The following is a 17,957-nucleotide window of genomic DNA, read 5'->3' as shown; positions in this document are numbered from 1 at the left end:
GCACACAAACTGATTACTAAGATTCTGTGGCACACTGAAAAATATGTTATATTTTTTGCTGATCTGACAAAAATAGGTATACTTTTGATTCATTCACACTGGATGGCTATTGATGTGTTGGCTATTGTCATGTGTTGTTGTCATTTTTTAAATAAAATCTTTATATTGATGTTTTATAGAGAGAGGAAGGGGACGGGATAGAGGGATAGAAACATTATCAATTGGCTGCCTCCTGTACGCCCCTTACTGGGGATTGTGCACACAACCTGGGCATGTGTCCTGACTGGGAATTAAACCAGTGACCTCTTGGTTCCTGGGTCAATGCTCAACCACTGAGCCACATCAGCCAGGCTGTTATGTTTTTATTTGACAATCTATGGGGAAAAAACGTCAGTGTACCTGACTAAATAGTTAGGTATTGCATGTTTTAAAAATTCTTGTGGCATCCTAGTGTTCCTGCTGTGGCACACCAGTCAAAAATCAATGAACTAGCCAATCTCTGTCTTTAACCCATAGCCTAGGTACATGCCCTGACTGGAAATTGAATCCATGACCTTTCAGTCTATGGGATGATGCTCCAACCTCCAATCAACTGAGCCACACCAGAGAGGTCTCTATGTCTTTTGTTTAAAGAATTTAATCCATTTATGTCTAGGGTATTTATTGGTAAGGACTTATTAATGCCATCTTATTAATTGTTTTCTGGCTGTTTTTTAGTTTTCTTTTTCCTTTCTTCTTTACTTTCTGCCTTCCTTTTCTATAGTCTTATGCTTGGATTCTCTTCTCTTTATCTTTTGTGTATTTGTTGTAAATTTTTGCTTTGTGGTTACCATGAGGTGTACATAAAACATCTTATGGATATACAGGTCTCTTTTACACTGATAACAACTTAACTTTAATCATGTACCAAACCTCTACCCTTACTAGATGCACCACCATATTACAGTATTCTGAATTTAACTGCATGCTTATTCTTTACCACTACATTGTATATTTCCATGTTATTAAATAGTGCCATTTTATTTCAGCCTGAAGACCTCTTTTCAGCATTGTTGTAAAGCAAGTCTAGTGGTAATGAACCCTATCAGTGCTTTTTTTTTTGTAAATCTGGAAAAGTCTAACTCTCCTTCATTTGTGAAGAACAAGTTTGTCAGACAGATACTATACACCATCTTATTTCATCCCAACAGATGAAAATTTATTCAAGCATTCTCTAAACTTTACTATACTGTATTTGGTTCTTGTGCAGTGCTCTCTCACATTACCTTGTTCTTTTCCTTTATAAACTCTTCAGAATTTATAATTTTATGTTTGTCAAATTATTTTATACATGTGGCATACACATGTATATTTCCCCCTGAAAGTGTAAGTTTTGTGAAGACAATGAATGTATTTGTTTTCACATTATGTAAATACACTCAGAACATATAGTATGGTATGTATCGCCACACTGGTATTCAATGACCATTTTTGCATTAGTGATTGAATTAGTGAATGTATTGACACAGTTTTGGGCTGAGTCCAGCCAATAATAAAGAGAATGTGACTTTGATTTTCTTTGCTATTATTCCTTGTAGCATACACATTCTTTTTTTTTGAAAGAAATGCTGATATTTAATTGAGGGCAGGGGCACACCAGACAAATCAGCCCCATGGAGGCTGTGCACAGAGAGCGGGGTCAGGGCGCCCCGGGAGGCCCAGAAGGGGCGGCCTGGCCTGAGGCAGCAGCGAATCCACGTGCAGAGCCTGTGTCCGCTGTCCCAGCGCGGTACCGGAACCTGGGGACAAGCAGCAGCCCAGGGGTCCAGGACCAAAGGCAGCCACGGAGTTCTGAGCACCAGGCTGAGGGCCGTGACCACCACCTCCGCAGCTCACAGGCCGTCCCCTGGCAGCTTGCACACCCGCTTTACCTGGGCGTAGGGCCCCAGGGAGTCCTTGAACACAAAGTCCCAGAGCACCTTCACCCGCGAGTGGTGCTGTGGCAGGTGGTCGTAGTACTCGGGCGCGATCTTCCGCACCAGGGCAGGTTGCAGCCAGGGATACTGGGAAAGTCGTGGTGCTCCATGTGGTTGCCCACGTTGAAGGGGATCCCGTTGAGGGGCCCATAGTAGGAGTAGATCTCATGGTCCTTGACGAACATGTAGTGCTCAGCCACGAAGTGGCCAGAGATGGGGTGCAGGCCCAGGCCCAGCAGGGTGCTGGCAAGCAGGTAGACCACGGGCTTGAGCCCCCAGAGGGCGAAGATGGTTTTGTCGGTGGCAAGCTGGACCAGGGCGTTGAACACCTCCATGCGCGTCAGGGCCTTGGGGTTCACGCAGAGCGGCCGCAGGGAGTAGAACAGGGGCTGCAGCACCAGCCAGAGCAGCTTCCGGGCCGGCGTGCAGAAGAGCCAGCCCTCCAGGCAAGTGGGCACGTCCACGTCCAGCCCGTCGCAGCCCAGGTAGCGGTGGTGGTCCACGTGGTACTTCTTGAAGGAGGCGGTGTAGGGCACGCCCACGGGCAGGTTGGCGAAGACGGCGAACCAGCGGTTGTGGGCGGCGTGGCCCGTGCCAAAGGCTGTGTTGTGCGATATGTGGATGGCCAGCGTCAGCGAGTGGTTCACGCAGCCGCCAAAGGCGTAGGCCCATTAGATCAGCCAGCGCCACGCCAGCCCCCACACCAGCCAGCAGGCCAGCAGCTGCACCAGCACCAGCACCGTCCACTTGAGATGAGGGTCCGGCCGTATCAGGGCCTTAATGGCCGGGTACTTGGCCAGCATCTCCTTCCGGCGCTGTGTGTGTCGCTGGTGGGTGTAGACCCACTCGAAGTCGCTGCAACCCGCACTGTTGCCCATGGTGGGCCAGGAGCATGCACAGAGCAGGGACCAGGGACCAGGGAGCAGGGCAAGGCTCGGCTGCGCTCCACCTGTCCACATTCTTCTTCTTCTTCTTTTAAATTTATTTTTCGAGAGAGGATAGGGTAGAGAGACGGGGAGAGAGAGAGAGGTATGAGAGAGAAACATTGATTGGTTGCTTCCCGCACACACCCAGACAGGGGTTCAAATCCACAACCTAACTTTGTGCCTTGACTAAGGAGTCAAACCTGCAACCATTTGGTGCATGGGATGATGCTCGAACCAACTGAGCCACCTGGCCAGGGCAGCATACACATTTGTTAGGGTTATGTTTCTGAGAGGGTCTATGGTCTAGAGTAGAATTTGGATACTCAGGGTTTCCTAAGTGTGTTGAAATTTGGAAAACCTTCAAAACCAAAATATCTTCAAACAGAATGCTTCTCTGCCTATATTTTGGCTTTCTTGGAATACTTAAAATTTTTTTGAACTATGGAAAATTCACTTATATGAAGTAATAGAGAGAATAGTGCCATGTATCAACAGCCCAGCTTTAACAATGACCACTTCATGGGCAATTTTGTATGTCCACTATTTAACCTTACATGCTCACTGCATTATTTCAATGATAATCTCAGAAATCATATCATTTGCTCATAAATATTTTATTATAAAAACCTACAATATAATGGCTTTTTAGAAACATAGCACCATGTCATTACGACACTTAAAATTAGATAAAAAACCCCTTAACACAGTAAGTGTTTAGTTTTTCTGACTCAGAAACATTTTGTAACAGTTGTTTTGCTTGAATGTGAGTCCAAATAAAGCCTAGCATTTTGTTGATACGTTTCTTCAGTTTGTTAAATGTGTGGTTTCTCTGCTCTTTAGTCTTCCTTGCAAGCTATTTGCTGAAGAAACAGTTGTTTGCCTAGTGGAACGGGCCCTGTTCTGGATTTTGTTAGTGGCATCCCTGTGATGTCATGTACTATGAAATTGTGCCCTGGGCTCCAGAAAATAATACTAACACCAATTATTAACACCTTTTGATGTGCCATTTAAAGTGTTTGATGTGTAAGAAAAAATTTAATCTTTCAAAATCCCTGGTTTCTATGCGGTAAATACAAACATGATGTAATTTTAAAATCATGTGACCTTTAAGTAGTATGATAGTACTTATTAATAAAGGCATACTTTTTATACAAAATCTAAAATAATTTAAATAACTCAAATAATTTACAAAAATTACATAATTCAAAATAATAAGGACTGATTTCCAACTTTGCTTATAGTAATGGTATATGATGATTCTCCTTTTAATTTCTAGATGATAAAAAATAATTGCTTTCATTTATAGAGTTAATTTTACTTTTAAAATTATATGAAAATTTAGAAAATGAATCCCTTTAGTAAAATGCAACTAACAATAAGTTTGTTTTTCCAAGTACTTCATGGGGAAGGAGTCTGAGTAGGGCAGCATTTGTATATTTCTGGGACACTGGTCATAATGACATTCAATGTAACCCTTATTATATTACAGTAACACACACACACACACACACACACACACACACACACACCACACCACACACCTCCAAAATGCCGAGTTCTTACTTCATGAATCATTGAAATGTAAAACTCTTCTCAGCACTTTTCTGCATTTTCAGTTTACCTATAAACTTTTCCTTATTAACATTTTTATTTTATACACTTGGGATCATAATTGCTGATCTTTTGTTTTCTTTCCTCAATGACTTTATTTCATAGTAATTTTATGTTCACAGCAAAATTGAACAGGAAATACAAAGATTTCTGTGTACACCCTGCCCTCACAGGCACAGCCTCCTGTGTTGTTAACATTTCCCACCAGAGTGGTACGTCTGTTACAACTGATGAGCCTACATTGACACATCATTATCACCCAGAGTCTGTGGTTTACATGAGGGTTCATTCTTGCTGTTGTACATTAGATGGATTTGGGCAAAGGTGTAATGACATGTGTGCACCATTATGGTGTCATACAGAATTGCTTTATGGCCCTAAAAATGCTCTATGCTCTGTTACTTACACTGTCACGATGCTCTGGTTCTGATACCCTGCATGTGTTAATTTTAATTATTCTCTTACTTCTATCCAGGTAGCTTTTTTTCTCTTGAATCTTTCCCACCTCCTCCCAAAAGTAGGCATACATAAAAATATGTTGCATATAATATTCCTTGACTAAATGTTATGGGCCATACGGAAGGGAGATATCTTTTATTAGAGAGTAAAACCTAAAGCCATTTATTACAACTTTTTACTCTAGGAGTTCTCTTAACCCCTTTACCAATAACACGTCACTGACTACTATACCCTATCTGTTCTCTCAGCCTAACCCCGTGGTCGGCAGAGTGTGGCTCTTCCTAAGCCTTAGGAGTACCCTAATTAAGTTAATAACAATGTACCTACCTATATAATTTAAGTTTTAAAAATTTGGCTCTCAAAAGAAATTTCAGAGAAACCAAGATGGTGGCATAGGTTAACGCCGGAGATTGCTGCCTTGAACAACCAATTCAAAAATACACCTAAAAGACAGAATGGACATCATCCAGAACCACAGGAAGGCTGGCTAAGTGGAAATTCTACAACTAGGAGGAAAGAGAATATCATACCCAGACTCAGAGGAGGCGCAGTGCTGAAGTGAAATACTCAGGTGCGGAGTGCGCGGGAAGCGGACTGGCAGAGAAGGGCGCGGTTGTTGTTTTCAATTGAGAGGGAGTCACAGACTCTGAGCTCCAGAGCTGGGAGAGTCTCTAGGTACCCAGACTCAAATGGGAGGAGCAGGACTGTCTGGCTTCGGTGGGAACTCGAAGGCAGCTTTCTCTCCGAGGTTTGCAGCGGTTGCTGGGACTCTGTGAGGCAGAGCCCCTAGGGACGGAACTGAGAGCAGCCATAACTGCTCCCTCCGCCTGGCCTGTAGATCCCCTGGGACCTGCCCCGCCCAAGCCCTGCGCAGAACCATTTGCCGGATAGCCTCAGGCAAACGCTAGATTAGCACCACCCTAGAGATCCAGCACAGAAGCTCTCCCACTGCAGACACAGCTGACTCTCATAGCCAGTTAGCATGGAGGTCAAATCATCCCCGGTATTGCTGACAACAATCAAGGCTTAACTACAACAAGACTGCACACAAAGACCACTAGGGGTTGAACCAAGAAAGCATAAAAAATGCAGAGACAAAGAAACAGGACGCAAATGTCAGAATTGGAGGATATAGAGCTTAAAACCACACTTTTAAGGTCTTTCAATAATTTTCTAGAAACTGCCGATAAACTTAATGAGATCTACAAGAAATCTAATGAGACCCTGGATGTTGTGATAAAGAACCAACTAGAAATTAAGCATACACTGACTGAAATAAAGAATATTATACAGATACCCAACAGCAGACCAGAGGAGCGCAAGAATCAAGTCAAAGATTCGAAATGCGAAGAAGCAAAAAACACTCAACTGGAAAAACAAAATGAAAAAAGAATACGAAAATACAAAGATAGTGTAAGGAGCCTCTGGGACAGCTTCAAGCGTACCAACATCAGCATTATAGGGGTGCCAGAAGATGAGAGAGAGCAAGATATTGAAAACCTATTTGAAGAAATAATGACAGAAAACTTCCCCCACCTGGTGAAAGAAATAGACTTACATGTCCAGGAAGCGCAGAGAACCCCAAACAAAAGGAATCCAAAGAGGACCACACCAAGACACATCATAATTAAAATGCCAAGAGCAAAAGACAAAGAGAGAATCTTAAGAGCAGCAAGAGAAAGAAACTCAGTTACCTACAAGGGAGTCCCCATACGACTGTCAGCTGATTTCTCAACAGAAACTTTGCAGGCCAGAAGGGAGTGGCAAGAAATATTCAAAGTGATGAATGCCAAGAACCTACAACCAAGATTACTTTATCCAGTAAAGCTATCATTCAGAACTGAAGGTCAGATAAAGAGCTTCACAGATAAAGAAAAGCTAAAGGAGTTCATCACCACCAAACCAGTATTATATGAAATGCTGAAAGGTATCCTTTAAGAAGAGGAAGAAGAAGAAAAAGGTAAAGATACAAATCATGAACAACAAACATGCATCTATCAAGTGAATCTAAGAATCAAGTGACTAAATAATCTGGTGATCATAATAGAATCAGGGACATAGAAAGGGAATGGACTGACTATTCTTGGGGGGGAAAGGGGTGTGGGAGATGCAGGAAGAGACTGGACAAAAATCGTGCACCTATGGATGAGGACAGTGGGTGGGGAGTGAGGGCAGAGGGTGGGGCAGGAACTGGGAGGAGGGGAGTTATGGGGGGAAAAAAAGGAACAAATGTAATAATCTGAACAGTAAAGATTTAATTAAAAAAAAAAAGAAATTTCAATCATTGTTTTGTTGATATTTGGCGCTGTTGACTAATGAGGTTGCCGACCACTGGCCTAACCCAATCTCAACTTGTCTCATTCTAGAGAGGAAAATAAATCCTTCAATTATGTATGAAATGAAAATCATCCAGAGCTTCACATTTGAATCTCCTAAATCATTAAATGGCTCAAAACACAAAAGTGACTTTCATATAATATGATCCATTATTTTTAATAAATGAATTATGCTTATAACTAGCAAAATTTTTATTTTTAACTAAAGGCCTGGTGCACCAAATTTGTGCATGGGGGGGAGGGAGTCCCCTCAGCCCTGCATGGACCCTCTCCAATCTGGGACCCTTTGGGAGATATTTGACTGCCAGTTAAGACCTGATCCCACAGGGTTTGGTCATCCCTGTGGGACTGGGCCTAAACCGGCAGTTGGACATCCCTCTCGCAATCCTGGACCACTGGCTTCTAATCGTTCATCTGCCTGCCTGGCTGGTTGTCCCTAACTGCTCCCCGCTGCTGGCCTGATCACCCCTCACTGCCCTGTGTGCCAGCCTGATTGCCCCTAACTGCTTCCCCTGCTGTCCTGGTCACCCCTAACTGTCCCCCAATGCCAGTCAGGTTGCCCCCAACTGTCCCCTCCTTGCCAGCCTGGTCGCTCCTAACTGCCTGCCCTACTGGCCTGGTCACCCCCAACTGCTCCCCCTGCCGTCTAGTCACCCCCAACTGCAACCCCTCACCATCCTGGTCACCCCTCACTGCCCCCCTGCTGGCCTTGTCACTCCTCATGGTCCCTCCACTGGCCTGGTTACCCCGCGCAGCCTGCTGTTCAGTCGTTTGGTCATCCCTCACTAACCCCTCTGCTGGCCTGGTCACCCTCAACTCCCCCCCAGCCTAGTTGCCCCTCACTGCCCTCGTTGCCAGTCTAATTGCCCCCAACTGCCCTCCCTGCAGCTTGGTACCCCCCAACTGCACCCCCTACCTGCCTGGTTGCCCCTACCTGTCCCTGCTGCTGGCCTGGTCCCCGCCCCCCCCCAACTGCTCTCCCTACCGGCCTTGTCACCACTCATGCCCCCACCCCCCAACTAGCCTGGTCTCCCCACGCAGCCTGCTTGTTCAGTCGTTTGGTTGGCCCTCGCTAACCCCCCTGCTGGCCTGGTCTCCCCACGCAGCCTGTTTGGTCTTCCATTTGGTTGTTCTGGATGCGACTGTTTCAGTGGTTTTCAACCTCCTAATGCCATCATGCTTTGATACAGTTCCTCATGTTGTGGTGACCCCCAACCATAAAATTATTTTTGTTGCTACTTCATAACTGTAATTTTGCTACTGTAATGAATTGTAATGTAAATGTCTGATATGCAGGATGTATTTTAAGGGTCGCGACCCACAGGTTGAGAACCACTGGCTTAGGCTTTTATATATATAGATTACAGTTGACAGTCACTATTGTTTTATATTAGTCTCAGGTGTACAGCACGGTGGTTAGGCATCTATGTAAAAAATCATGGAACGCTTCACTAAATTGTGTGTCATGCTTGTGCAGGGGTCATGTTAATCTCAGTGTTGTTCCGATTTTGGTATATGTGCTGCTGAAGGGAGCACTAGCAAGGTATTTGTACACTAGCTTCAGGCACTGCCTATATATATCAAGATTATTCAAATTCTGTCAATACTTCTACAAAGTATCATTCCCACATTGGAGTTAAGAAAAATGTGGCTCAGAATGTTAGATACTTAACCCTAGTGTTACACAGTTCAAAACACTAGTTATAAGACACTAAATTTGGATTTAGGTTTCTTTGAACCAAATTATGCTGCATCAATTATTCTGTTAGTATCTGTCTCTCCCAGAGGCAGATGGCATGGACAGGGACAGCCTCATACACCCTGGGGTATTCCATCGGGCCATCCAAGGTGCAATGTGTGGAGCACTCATGCGGGGCAGAACAACTGAGGCAATGCGGGGAACACAGTTGCAAAGGGTGCAATGGCTCCACATTGGGTCACACACATGCTCACGAGTGAAGTGTTGGACGCACCAGGAGCGCCAGAGCGTCCCTCTGTGGGTGCATCTCCCTGCCAGGGTTTCCACTGGGAGACAGTGAATCCAGAGCAGGCCAGCACCCACCACCTCTGCTGCGTTATCTCATCCCTGTGGCCCTGGGTGCTTTCTCCCTCACAGGCTCCCATTCCTTAGCCAGGAGCGGAGGGCAGGGATGGGGTAGCAGGCTGTTCTGCTGCTCCCAGGTGCACAGGGACTCAGGATCCGGTGATGATGATGGGGCTTACCTGCCTGGACACACCCTGCAGCCACATTCACCCCGTGTCCCTCGTTAGCCAGCAGGACTCATCCAGGAGGAGAGGAGAGCTACACTCCCACCCCTTCCCCACTGGTTACTAACCCTAAGTAAGGACAAAGCATTATTGTCTCATTCTAATACCCTCCTGACTGACTTCCATTTTTCTCCTGCCTAGAGAATTTTTATCTCCTCAAAGATAAAGAGAAAAGAGAAAGTTTCTAATATCATCATTAACTTTGCAAATTTAAATTTTTGAGAAATTTTTTTTTCACTTTTTGGTACTTTTGAAATTCAAATTTCCTTTCCCTTAACTTTCCTGTCATAACTTTTGAAAGCTATATTATAGTAAGTATGGACTTCCTTCTTGGTTTTGTATTTCTGCTGAACAAAACTGCACCAAGGGCAGAGTGTATATATGATCCTCACTGATGCATGAATTGGGGGTGGGCGAGAGGCAGTGGCCAAGGGTGGGAACCAAATGAACAGAGAAATCTTAATCTCATCTAAGAAATCGGGCTATATTTGGTTGCTCTTTTGTTACTGGACATGAAATATGATCTGTAAAATGAAAGGGGCCTGAAGCATGAGGGTTTGCCATTCTTAGCCATGGTCCTACTCAGCCCTGAGATGAAAGAGAGGAAAAAAATCAATAAAAGATCTCATAAAGGGAATTTATTATTTCCATGGAGATATCAGATCAGAGCCACAAGGGATTAGGCATATCCCAGGGATCTCCATAGTAGGTAACAGCTGAGAAAAGAAAAAAATGTCAGGAGTGAGGGGGCGAATTCCAAAGGTTTGTGAACTCTGAGAGGACACAGCACTTAAGTCCAGAGAAGAGATGACAGGAGGGGCATTGGAAGAGAGAAGGCATATGATGAACTTGGCCAGAATAGTGCAGGTCACCCAGCATGTCCACTCTTCTGCTCTTAAGATTGGCAACACACCTGCAGTAACGGGACAGACATGAGATTCATAGGTCTCAGGGGCTCCTGTGCTATCTTCATGATGTTTCCCAATTCTACTTGACTTTTCAACCACAGTTGTGTCCACAATCTCTTCCCACTCTCCTCCCTCCTGTGCTGTGTCTCCAGGTCCCAGCTCTAACACAGGGAATCCTTACCTTTCCTTCTGGAGTGTGACTCACAAGGGCCCTTGCTGTCTGGAGGCACCAGCTGGGCGCAGGCCCTGGATAATGAAGACGGTGCCCGTGATGATGCCCACGAGGCCCACGGCCAGCCCCAGGGCGCAGACCACTGTCTCCGTCAGCTCTGACATGGGGGCTGGAATCTCGGGCTCTGTGGGAGTGAGGTGATGGAGGTCAGGATGGGGAAGGTTGGCTCACAGCATGTGTGCGAGATGGGGTGGGAGGGATGGTGTTGGTTCTACAAAGATTTGGCTCCAGATTGAGGGAGGATAATAAAGTTTACCATCAGAAATCCTTAAAGTGTAGAAAAGAGGCTTTGGGCCATGAGATTTAGGAGCTAAAAGGCAGAGTGTCTGATCTGACAGAGAAAAGAAGGCACCAGAAGGCGTGGGGCTCATACCCACCCCAGTGCTTCAGGAGTGGTTGGTCCAGCCCCCAGTGCTCCACCTTGCAGTCATAGACGTCGTCAGCAGAAGGGAGGAAGGTGAGGTAACTGATCTTGAGGAAGGAATGATCCTTCTTGGATAGGAAGCTGGTTTCAGAAACACCCTGCGTGACTGAGTGCCCGTTGTTCAGCCACGAGATGTTGATCACAGGAGGGAAGATGTTGTCCACGGCACAGATGAGGGTGTTGGGCTGGCCCAGCTCCACGGGAGCCTTGGGAAACACAGTCACCTCGGGAACCTCTGCGGTGAGGAAGCAGCACTGGGTTTAGAATCCTGGGCAGCTCTGCCCTGAGGGTCCCTGCGTCCTGGAGGGGCCTCCCACCAACGTTTCCCCATCGGAGAGAGGAGATGCTCTTCCCTCTGCTTGTGAGCCGCTGTACACTGCCCGCCCGCCATCCCCACGCCCTTCTCTCTGTGGGCCCCTTGGTAGGGGAGGACATCTATGGGGACCCGTTCTTGAAGGAGTGGAGGATTGCATAGGGGAGCAAGAATCTGTATTTCATGGAAATATGTGATTTGTAAGAAGGGAGAGGATGAGGGCTCAGCAAATTCCATGAGAAGATCTGGGACTCCCTGGAAAGGACAACATTTTATAGAGTGAAGGGAATCTATCCGAGGGAAGAAGGGAGTGAGGCCTGGTATGAAGGGTAGATTCAGTAAAGAGACAGGATGGTGGGCACATACCATTGATAGCCGCTGTAGAATTGTAGCGTTTAATCATGATGTCCAGGTTGTGATTTGCAGTAGCCACCTCCGTCAGTCCACCCTGTGGGTCAAAACCTCCAAATTCACTTAACCCAGGCAGCCGCCAGATAGTCTCTCTCTTCTTCAGGTCCACGTAGAACTCCTCGTCTCCATCAAATTCAAAAGTGTACTGGCCCGAGGGACCGTAGGAGTGGTAGACATTTATGCCATAGGCCCCAACGTGGTCAGCTGATGAGTGAGGTGGGAGCAGGGAGGTGAAAACCACAGGAGAGAAAGGATCTCGTTAAACAAGCCGACAAGAAACGGATGTGCAAACATGGACAGCCTGCAGACTGTCCCCAGTGCCTGCTCCCTCCCCTGGCTGTCTTGTTAGAATCCAGCTGCCTCTCCACTCTGATGGCTGCTCCTGTCTCAGGAACAGAATTTCACAGGACTGTTCACTGCTGTTCCCTGCCCACCTAGCTCAGTGCCCGGCACCTCATGGGTTTATGATAAATACTGAAATGGGCGGAACAAAGAATGAATGAACAACCATGGCCTTAGCTTTCTTTACCAGAGATTCAGTTTACCTCCCTCTGCTTCATAAGTTTTCTCTCTCGATTTCTTCTTCGGTTAATAACACATTCATTGTGGGTCCTCTCCCCTCAGGACTGGCTCAGAACAAAACATGTTCTATGCAAGGATTTCTTCCTCCATTTATTTTTTTTAACCAAGGAAAAGCACACCCAATATCATTTTTAAAGAATTGCCTCTATTTTAGGGAATAAGAAAGAGTAGGATAAGGGCAGTGGCAATATCACAAAACACATAAATGGTAAACAATTCTTTTAAGGTCTTTGCTTTTTTCAGTTTTTGTTGTTTTGTTAATCCTCACCTGATATTTTTTCCATTAATTTTTTTTTTTAGAGAGAGTGGGAGGGAGGGGGGAGAAAGAGAGAGAGAAACGTCTCAGATCAATTGGTTGCCTCTCTCAGGTGGCTCTGGGGATTGAACCTGCAACCCAGGTACCTGCCCTTGACTAGGAATCAAACCAATGACCTTTCCATGGGCATGCCAGCACTCTAACCACTGAGCATCCAGCCAGGGCTAAGGTCTTTGCTTCTGTAACAGGGTGGTCCTTAGAGGAGAGCACCTGGTTTCCTCTGAAATGAAACTGGAAACTCCATTAGACTTGGATTCTTGTCATTTCCCACCCTCTTCTTTTCTGAAGGATGTTCCTAAGCCTCTCCTTTTTCTGACTCAACACTCACCTTGTTGGGGACTCCGGGAAAACTCTGGCCCTTCCCTCGAATGGACAGTGGACTTGGTGTGATGCCAAAGCAGAAGACAGCCAGCACAGCTGACTCCGCCCAGGTGGGCCTGACTGGACAACTTGTCTGAGCCTTTTACCGTTTCCCCTTCCCTCCTTTCCTACTTCCTGAGTATCAACAAGGTTTCAGACATTGTGAGGAGAGAGAAGTAACACACGGACCATGCATGGTCTCTGCCAGCGAGGAGCTTAATGAATAGGAGAGTCAGGGGAGTAAGGAGCCAATACGTGCACCATGCTGAGTCCTCCACAAATTCCTCACCTGCCACTCAAACCAGACGTCACCCTTTCATGCTCCTTGGTCTTTACAAGGGTCTGTTTTCCTCCCTCAAATGATCTTCCAGGATTTCCTGGACACTCCAGTTCATTCTTGAAGTTTCTGCTTAGTTACCAACTTCTTAGCTAAGTCCCCTCATTAAGCATAGTTTTGACTACATTATGATCTCCAGACCTCCATGCAAATGTCCACTTTGCAAGTTTATCTAGTCCTCATCCCATCAAAGCCTCCATTTTCAAACATGAATATATACAATTATTCTTTTCATCTGCACATGTCCTGGCTGCACGCTGCTGCTGACGGACATCACTGCACCAGCTGGAACTACTCACTTTCAGTTTCAACCTCGCTGGGCCCACTGTCCTTCCCAGCACTGTGTTGTCCCATTGCTAATCTGAGCTCCTTCTGGGGCAGACAGCACATGTCTTCATCTGAGTCCCAGCACTGAGCTCCTGGTGCTCAAACTGTGTAGCAAATGTCAGTGCTATTTCTCCAGGATGACAGGGATTTGGGGAAGACTGACAGACACGAAGGTAGCAGCATCCTGTGAAAGTTAGACTCAGTGGTGATGGCTGCATTATGACTCCTGAGCCCTAAGCACTGTTGTTAGGTGGGCCTTTATTTTTCCATAAAAATATTAAAAAATAATATTTTATGACCATATTGGTATAGAGGCAAATATAATTCAGGCTAAATTAAAATAGTTTCTTCTACCCTAAAAGTTCATTTTTTTGTTCTAATTTTAAAAGAAAGGAAAACATTTTCATGGGGTGCTACAGGCATTGCAGGCCCCTGGCCTGGTGCCCACTGTGGGGGTACGTGGAGCCGGACCAGGACACTCTGCAGTGACATTGAGAAAAGGGAACTTGGACGTGCTCTGGAGAAGCAGACAAAACTTTTGTACCAAACCAAGAAGCCTAGGAGCAGCCATGGTTAATAACGTCACTGAAGATTAGGGTAACCTCCAGTTCACTTCCCCTATGAACTACAGTGCTTGGTTTTTCTTCTTTGCTTTTACAAACCCACTCTTCTTGCCAATAAAACAACAGGAAAAAGACCGTGGAAAGAAATGTGGGTAAAGAAAGGAAGAAGGGAGGGGAGAAAGGTGAGCAACAGAGGTGGAGGGGCCCAGGGGACCAGACAATGATTGGATGCCCAATCTTCCTCTTACAGAGCTTCCTTAGATGTGGTGAAGGACAGGTCGTGTTGGCTGACAATGTGAGACTAATATAATTTCAATCACCCAGTTTCACCATAAATTTCTCAATTTTAAAATAAAAGTAAAGATATTCCCTGATTTGTTAAATAATAATTATACAGCTATACCTGTAATAGTAGTAATTTTAAAATATCATTGACATTTATTGGTCTTTCTTACTTGGGAAGCATATCTTATACCTATTTCACTTGATTTTTTGTAAGGTGATGCATAAGAGATTAAGTGAAAATCACGTGACAAAATGACTTGTCTGAAGGCTGCTTACCCACTCCCCACCCGTGTCAGTTCTCAGCTTGGAAATGTATGTGAATCTGAGAGAAAGCAAAGAACCCTTCTTTATATCTACACTAGAGGCCTGGTGCATGGATTCATGCACAGTGAAAGTAAATTAATTAGAAAGTGCCTGGCAGGGTGGCACTGGGCGAGATGGGCTGGACATGCTCTGGAGCCAACCTCCCTGGGTCCCTCCTGGCTGGCTGCACCTGGGCCAGTGCCAGGGTTCAAAGGGTGTCTGTGGAGTGAGTAGGGTCCCTCTGGCAGGTGGGGTTCCTCACCCTGACCTATGGGGATCGGGCAGAAACCGGCAGTCCGACATCCCCTGAGGGCTCCCGGAGTGTAAGAAGGCACTCTGCACAGTTGCTGTCCCTCAGCAGCTCCTGTGTTGAGCGTCTGCCCCATGGTGTTGAGTGTGTGTCATGGGTACTGGTTGGACAGCTGAAAGGTCGGCTGGTCGGCCAGTCACTTAGGCTTTTATATATGTAGATAGTACACATAATTCATGAAACTCTTTAACCCAAGGTAAACTACAGGAGAAATACAAAAAGCTCCAATAGTTGTTCAGAAAAATTTGGGAGCAATGGTTCATGAATTGTTGTGAAAACATCCTAATCTTTGAGGCAATCACACATGGATGCTATAGAGCCTCTGTGCTATATTCATGGATCCAACATTAGAACCAGGATGATGCAGTATGCAACGGCTCAGGTAGCAGAGACTGGATGGGGACTCTGGTTTCCCACAGGAGGAAGGACCATAATTATTGGATCTGCTTAATATTGAGGATGCCTTTGAGGAATCTCTACTATTTCTATGCAAATCTCTATCTTTTTTACCCTCCAATTCTGTTTCCCAGTCCAGTCCCTATGTGCCTCAGTGGAGCACTCACCCACAATGTCTTCACCTCCACAGCGACTCAGCACGGTGGTCAGGGCGAGGGCCCCCCAAATCAGGGCTCTGTTTAGGGCCATCCTCTTCTCAAGGTAGTCTCAGTAGTTGCTGCTCTGAGTTGTAGAGCAATGGTGAGGACCAAGCTGAGGAAGAAATCTAAAAACACCCAAACCAAACCCTGCAGGTCAGGTTCTGGCCAATCAGAAACGCCCTCTGTGATGACACCTCAGTTGCCGGCTGAAGAGTCTGTACTAGGAGGCCTGGCAGGGACTGGGAAATCCCCAGGTTCTGAGGTTCTGATGCAGCCTCCACTCTGACTGGACCTGAGGGAATTCTCCATGAAAGGAGGGAAGGTAAGAAATCAGAATCTCCTCTCCTGTGTGCGCCTGCTGGTTCTCACAGACCTAAAGACCCAGAACACGGACATTGTCTGAACCACAAAAATGGCCAAGCTCACCTCTTTCCCGGGTAACATGAATGACTACTGCTCCTTTTTATTATTTTTTAATTGATTGATTTGAGAGAGAGACAGAGAGAGAGAGAAAGAGAGAGAGACAGACAGAGAGAGAGAGAGAGAGAGAGAGAGAATATAAGTGAAACATTGATTTGTTGTTCCACGTATTTACGTTTTCATTGGTTGCTTCTTGTATGTGACCCGAGACTGAACCCACAACCTTGGCATATCCAGAGGAGGCTACCGGGCCAGAGCTGACTGCTGCTTCTCTACCAATTAGAGCTCTAGCTTCAGTATCGCCTTCCTTCCTTCCAGGTAAAATGTATTAAGATGCCCAATTATAGAACTACCCACCCCAGCACCCACTTCCTAACAGAATCCAATTAAGAACAAAGTCTCTATTTCTCAAATCCTTCCCAAGATCACCTACTAGCCCAAACCCTGAGGTTAATGATCAGTTTTATGTGTCAGCTAGGTTATAGGCCCCAGATAGTCAATCAAATGTTGATATTTTATAGATGTGACTAAAGCCCACAAACCATTGACAGTGATAGAGGTCATGCTGGATAATGTGACTGAGCTGGATCCGTCAACTGAAGAGTCCCAGGCGCAGAGTGAGGCTTCCCTGAGGGAGGGGATTCCGCTCTGGGCTGCAGCTTGGGCTGTGCTGAGAGATCCAGCTGCCCCTCCTGACAGAGGTCTGTCCTGTGGACCTTGGACTTGCCCAGTTCCCCACAACTGTGCAAACCAGTCCTGCAATAATTCTCTGAATAGACGTCTCCTCCTCATTCTGCTTCTTTGGTTCCAACACTCTCTGACCGTGATGCCTCACAATTCCCCAAAGTGAGTGTCTCCCTCACTGCAATGACACAACAACAGCTTGTTCACCCCCAGGTGTGCTCCCTGTGACCTTTGGCTGGGGGCATTGACAGTACCCCGTTAGGCTGTTGTGAGGATATACACATACTGCACTTGGAATGGATTCCTAGGACTCCTTAAATATACCTGTCATGCTCTAATACCAGTCCTATTTTATAAGGAGGGTCTTGAAGCAGAGAGGTGAGGTGCCCAGGCTCACACAGCTGGTAAGTGGCAGAGATAAAATTTCATGAGGCAAGCCATGAGGCCTTGCTGGGGAGGGGTCTCCTTCTCTGTGGATTCAGAATCCAGTGTCCTGAATAAATTAGGATAGATATTTGAACCTGCAGGTGGTCTTATCAGTTTTTGTGGGGAATGGGTCTGCTGTTATGAATCAAGAGCTTGTACTTGAGCCTGGCTGGCATGGCTCAGTGGTTGAATAGCAACCTATGAACCAGGAGGTCACAGTTTGATTCTCAGTCAGGACACATGCCCTGGTTGTGGGGCATGCAGGAGGCAGCCAATCGATGGTTCTCTCTCATCATTGATGTTTCTATCTCTCCTTATCCTTCCTCTCTGAAATAAGTAAAAATACATTGAGAAGTAAAGAAAGCGCTTCCACTTGAGAGGTGCTCCATTTACTGGGTAGTACCTCCTTTCTCACAGTAAATCACATGTTCCCATGCTTTGTCCTGGATTCAGACTTACCTGCCCTGTACCTTGCTGAAACTGCTCAAGATCTTGACAAATGAATGAAACCTTTCTTCATGGCTCTCAAAATTTTCACCTATTAATATAACAGTTTTTTTTTTAATTCAACTTAAATTAGGAAGTTAGGGTGCTAAACATACAGG

The 17,957-nt window shown here is 45.8% G+C and overlaps 1 protein-coding gene and 1 pseudogene across 3 annotated transcripts; both read right to left on the bottom strand.

Annotated features, from left to right (window-relative positions):
- Nucleotides 1–1,597: 1,597 nt before the first annotated feature.
- LOC308521870 (SLA class II histocompatibility antigen, DQ haplotype D alpha chain-like) lies at nucleotides 1,598–15,924 on the bottom strand. Of its 2 annotated transcripts, none has more exons than XM_081095001.1 (5): nucleotides 15,790–15,874; nucleotides 11,799–12,047; nucleotides 11,073–11,354; nucleotides 10,645–10,819; nucleotides 1,598–2,927 (listed from the first exon to the last, which is right to left on the bottom strand). In XM_081095001.1, exons 1-4 carry the CDS (start codon nucleotides 15,869–15,871, stop codon nucleotides 10,665–10,667), a joined length of 768 nt encoding a protein of 255 aa, XP_080951127.1. In that variant the 5' UTR covers nucleotides 15,872–15,874; the 3' UTR covers nucleotides 1,598–2,927; nucleotides 10,645–10,664. The 2 variants fall into 2 exon arrangements, with proteins under 2 accessions (XP_080951127.1, XP_080951126.1); XM_081095000.1 differs by lacking the exon at nucleotides 1,598–2,927 and adding an exon at nucleotides 9,799–10,468 and having other exon boundaries at nucleotides 15,790–15,924.
- LOC308521868 (sphingolipid delta(4)-desaturase/C4-monooxygenase DES2-like) lies at nucleotides 1,872–2,833 on the bottom strand (annotated as a pseudogene). Its single transcript has one exon. The product of its transcript is annotated as a sphingolipid delta(4)-desaturase/C4-monooxygenase DES2-like (transcript).
- Nucleotides 15,925–17,957: the final 2,033 nt, after the last annotated feature.

The sequence above is a fragment of the Myotis nattereri genome (genome assembly GCF_964212035.1).
Source record: "Myotis nattereri genome assembly, chromosome: 6".
NCBI lineage: Eukaryota > Metazoa > Chordata > Mammalia > Chiroptera > Vespertilionidae > Myotis > Myotis nattereri.
The sequence above is the reverse complement of the archived record's forward strand: the minus strand, read 5'-3'. Positions and strand labels throughout refer to the sequence as shown.

What these genes read in the sequence shown, in the direction of transcription:
- LOC308521870 (XM_081095000.1), bottom strand. Translation starts at nt 15,871, where the DNA reads ATGGCCCTAAACAGAGCCCTGATTTGGGGGGCCCTCGCCCTGACCACC. An exon ending in TTCTACAGCGGCTATCAATG is followed by an intron (nt 11,355 to 11,798) that starts GTATGTGCCCAC and finishes TCCTCACCGCAG; the next exon opens with AGGTTCCCGAGGTGACTGTG. An exon ending in ACCACTCCTGAAGCACTGGG is followed by an intron (nt 10,820 to 11,072) that starts GTGGGTATGAGC and finishes TCACTCCCACAG; the next exon opens with AGCCCGAGATTCCAGCCCCC.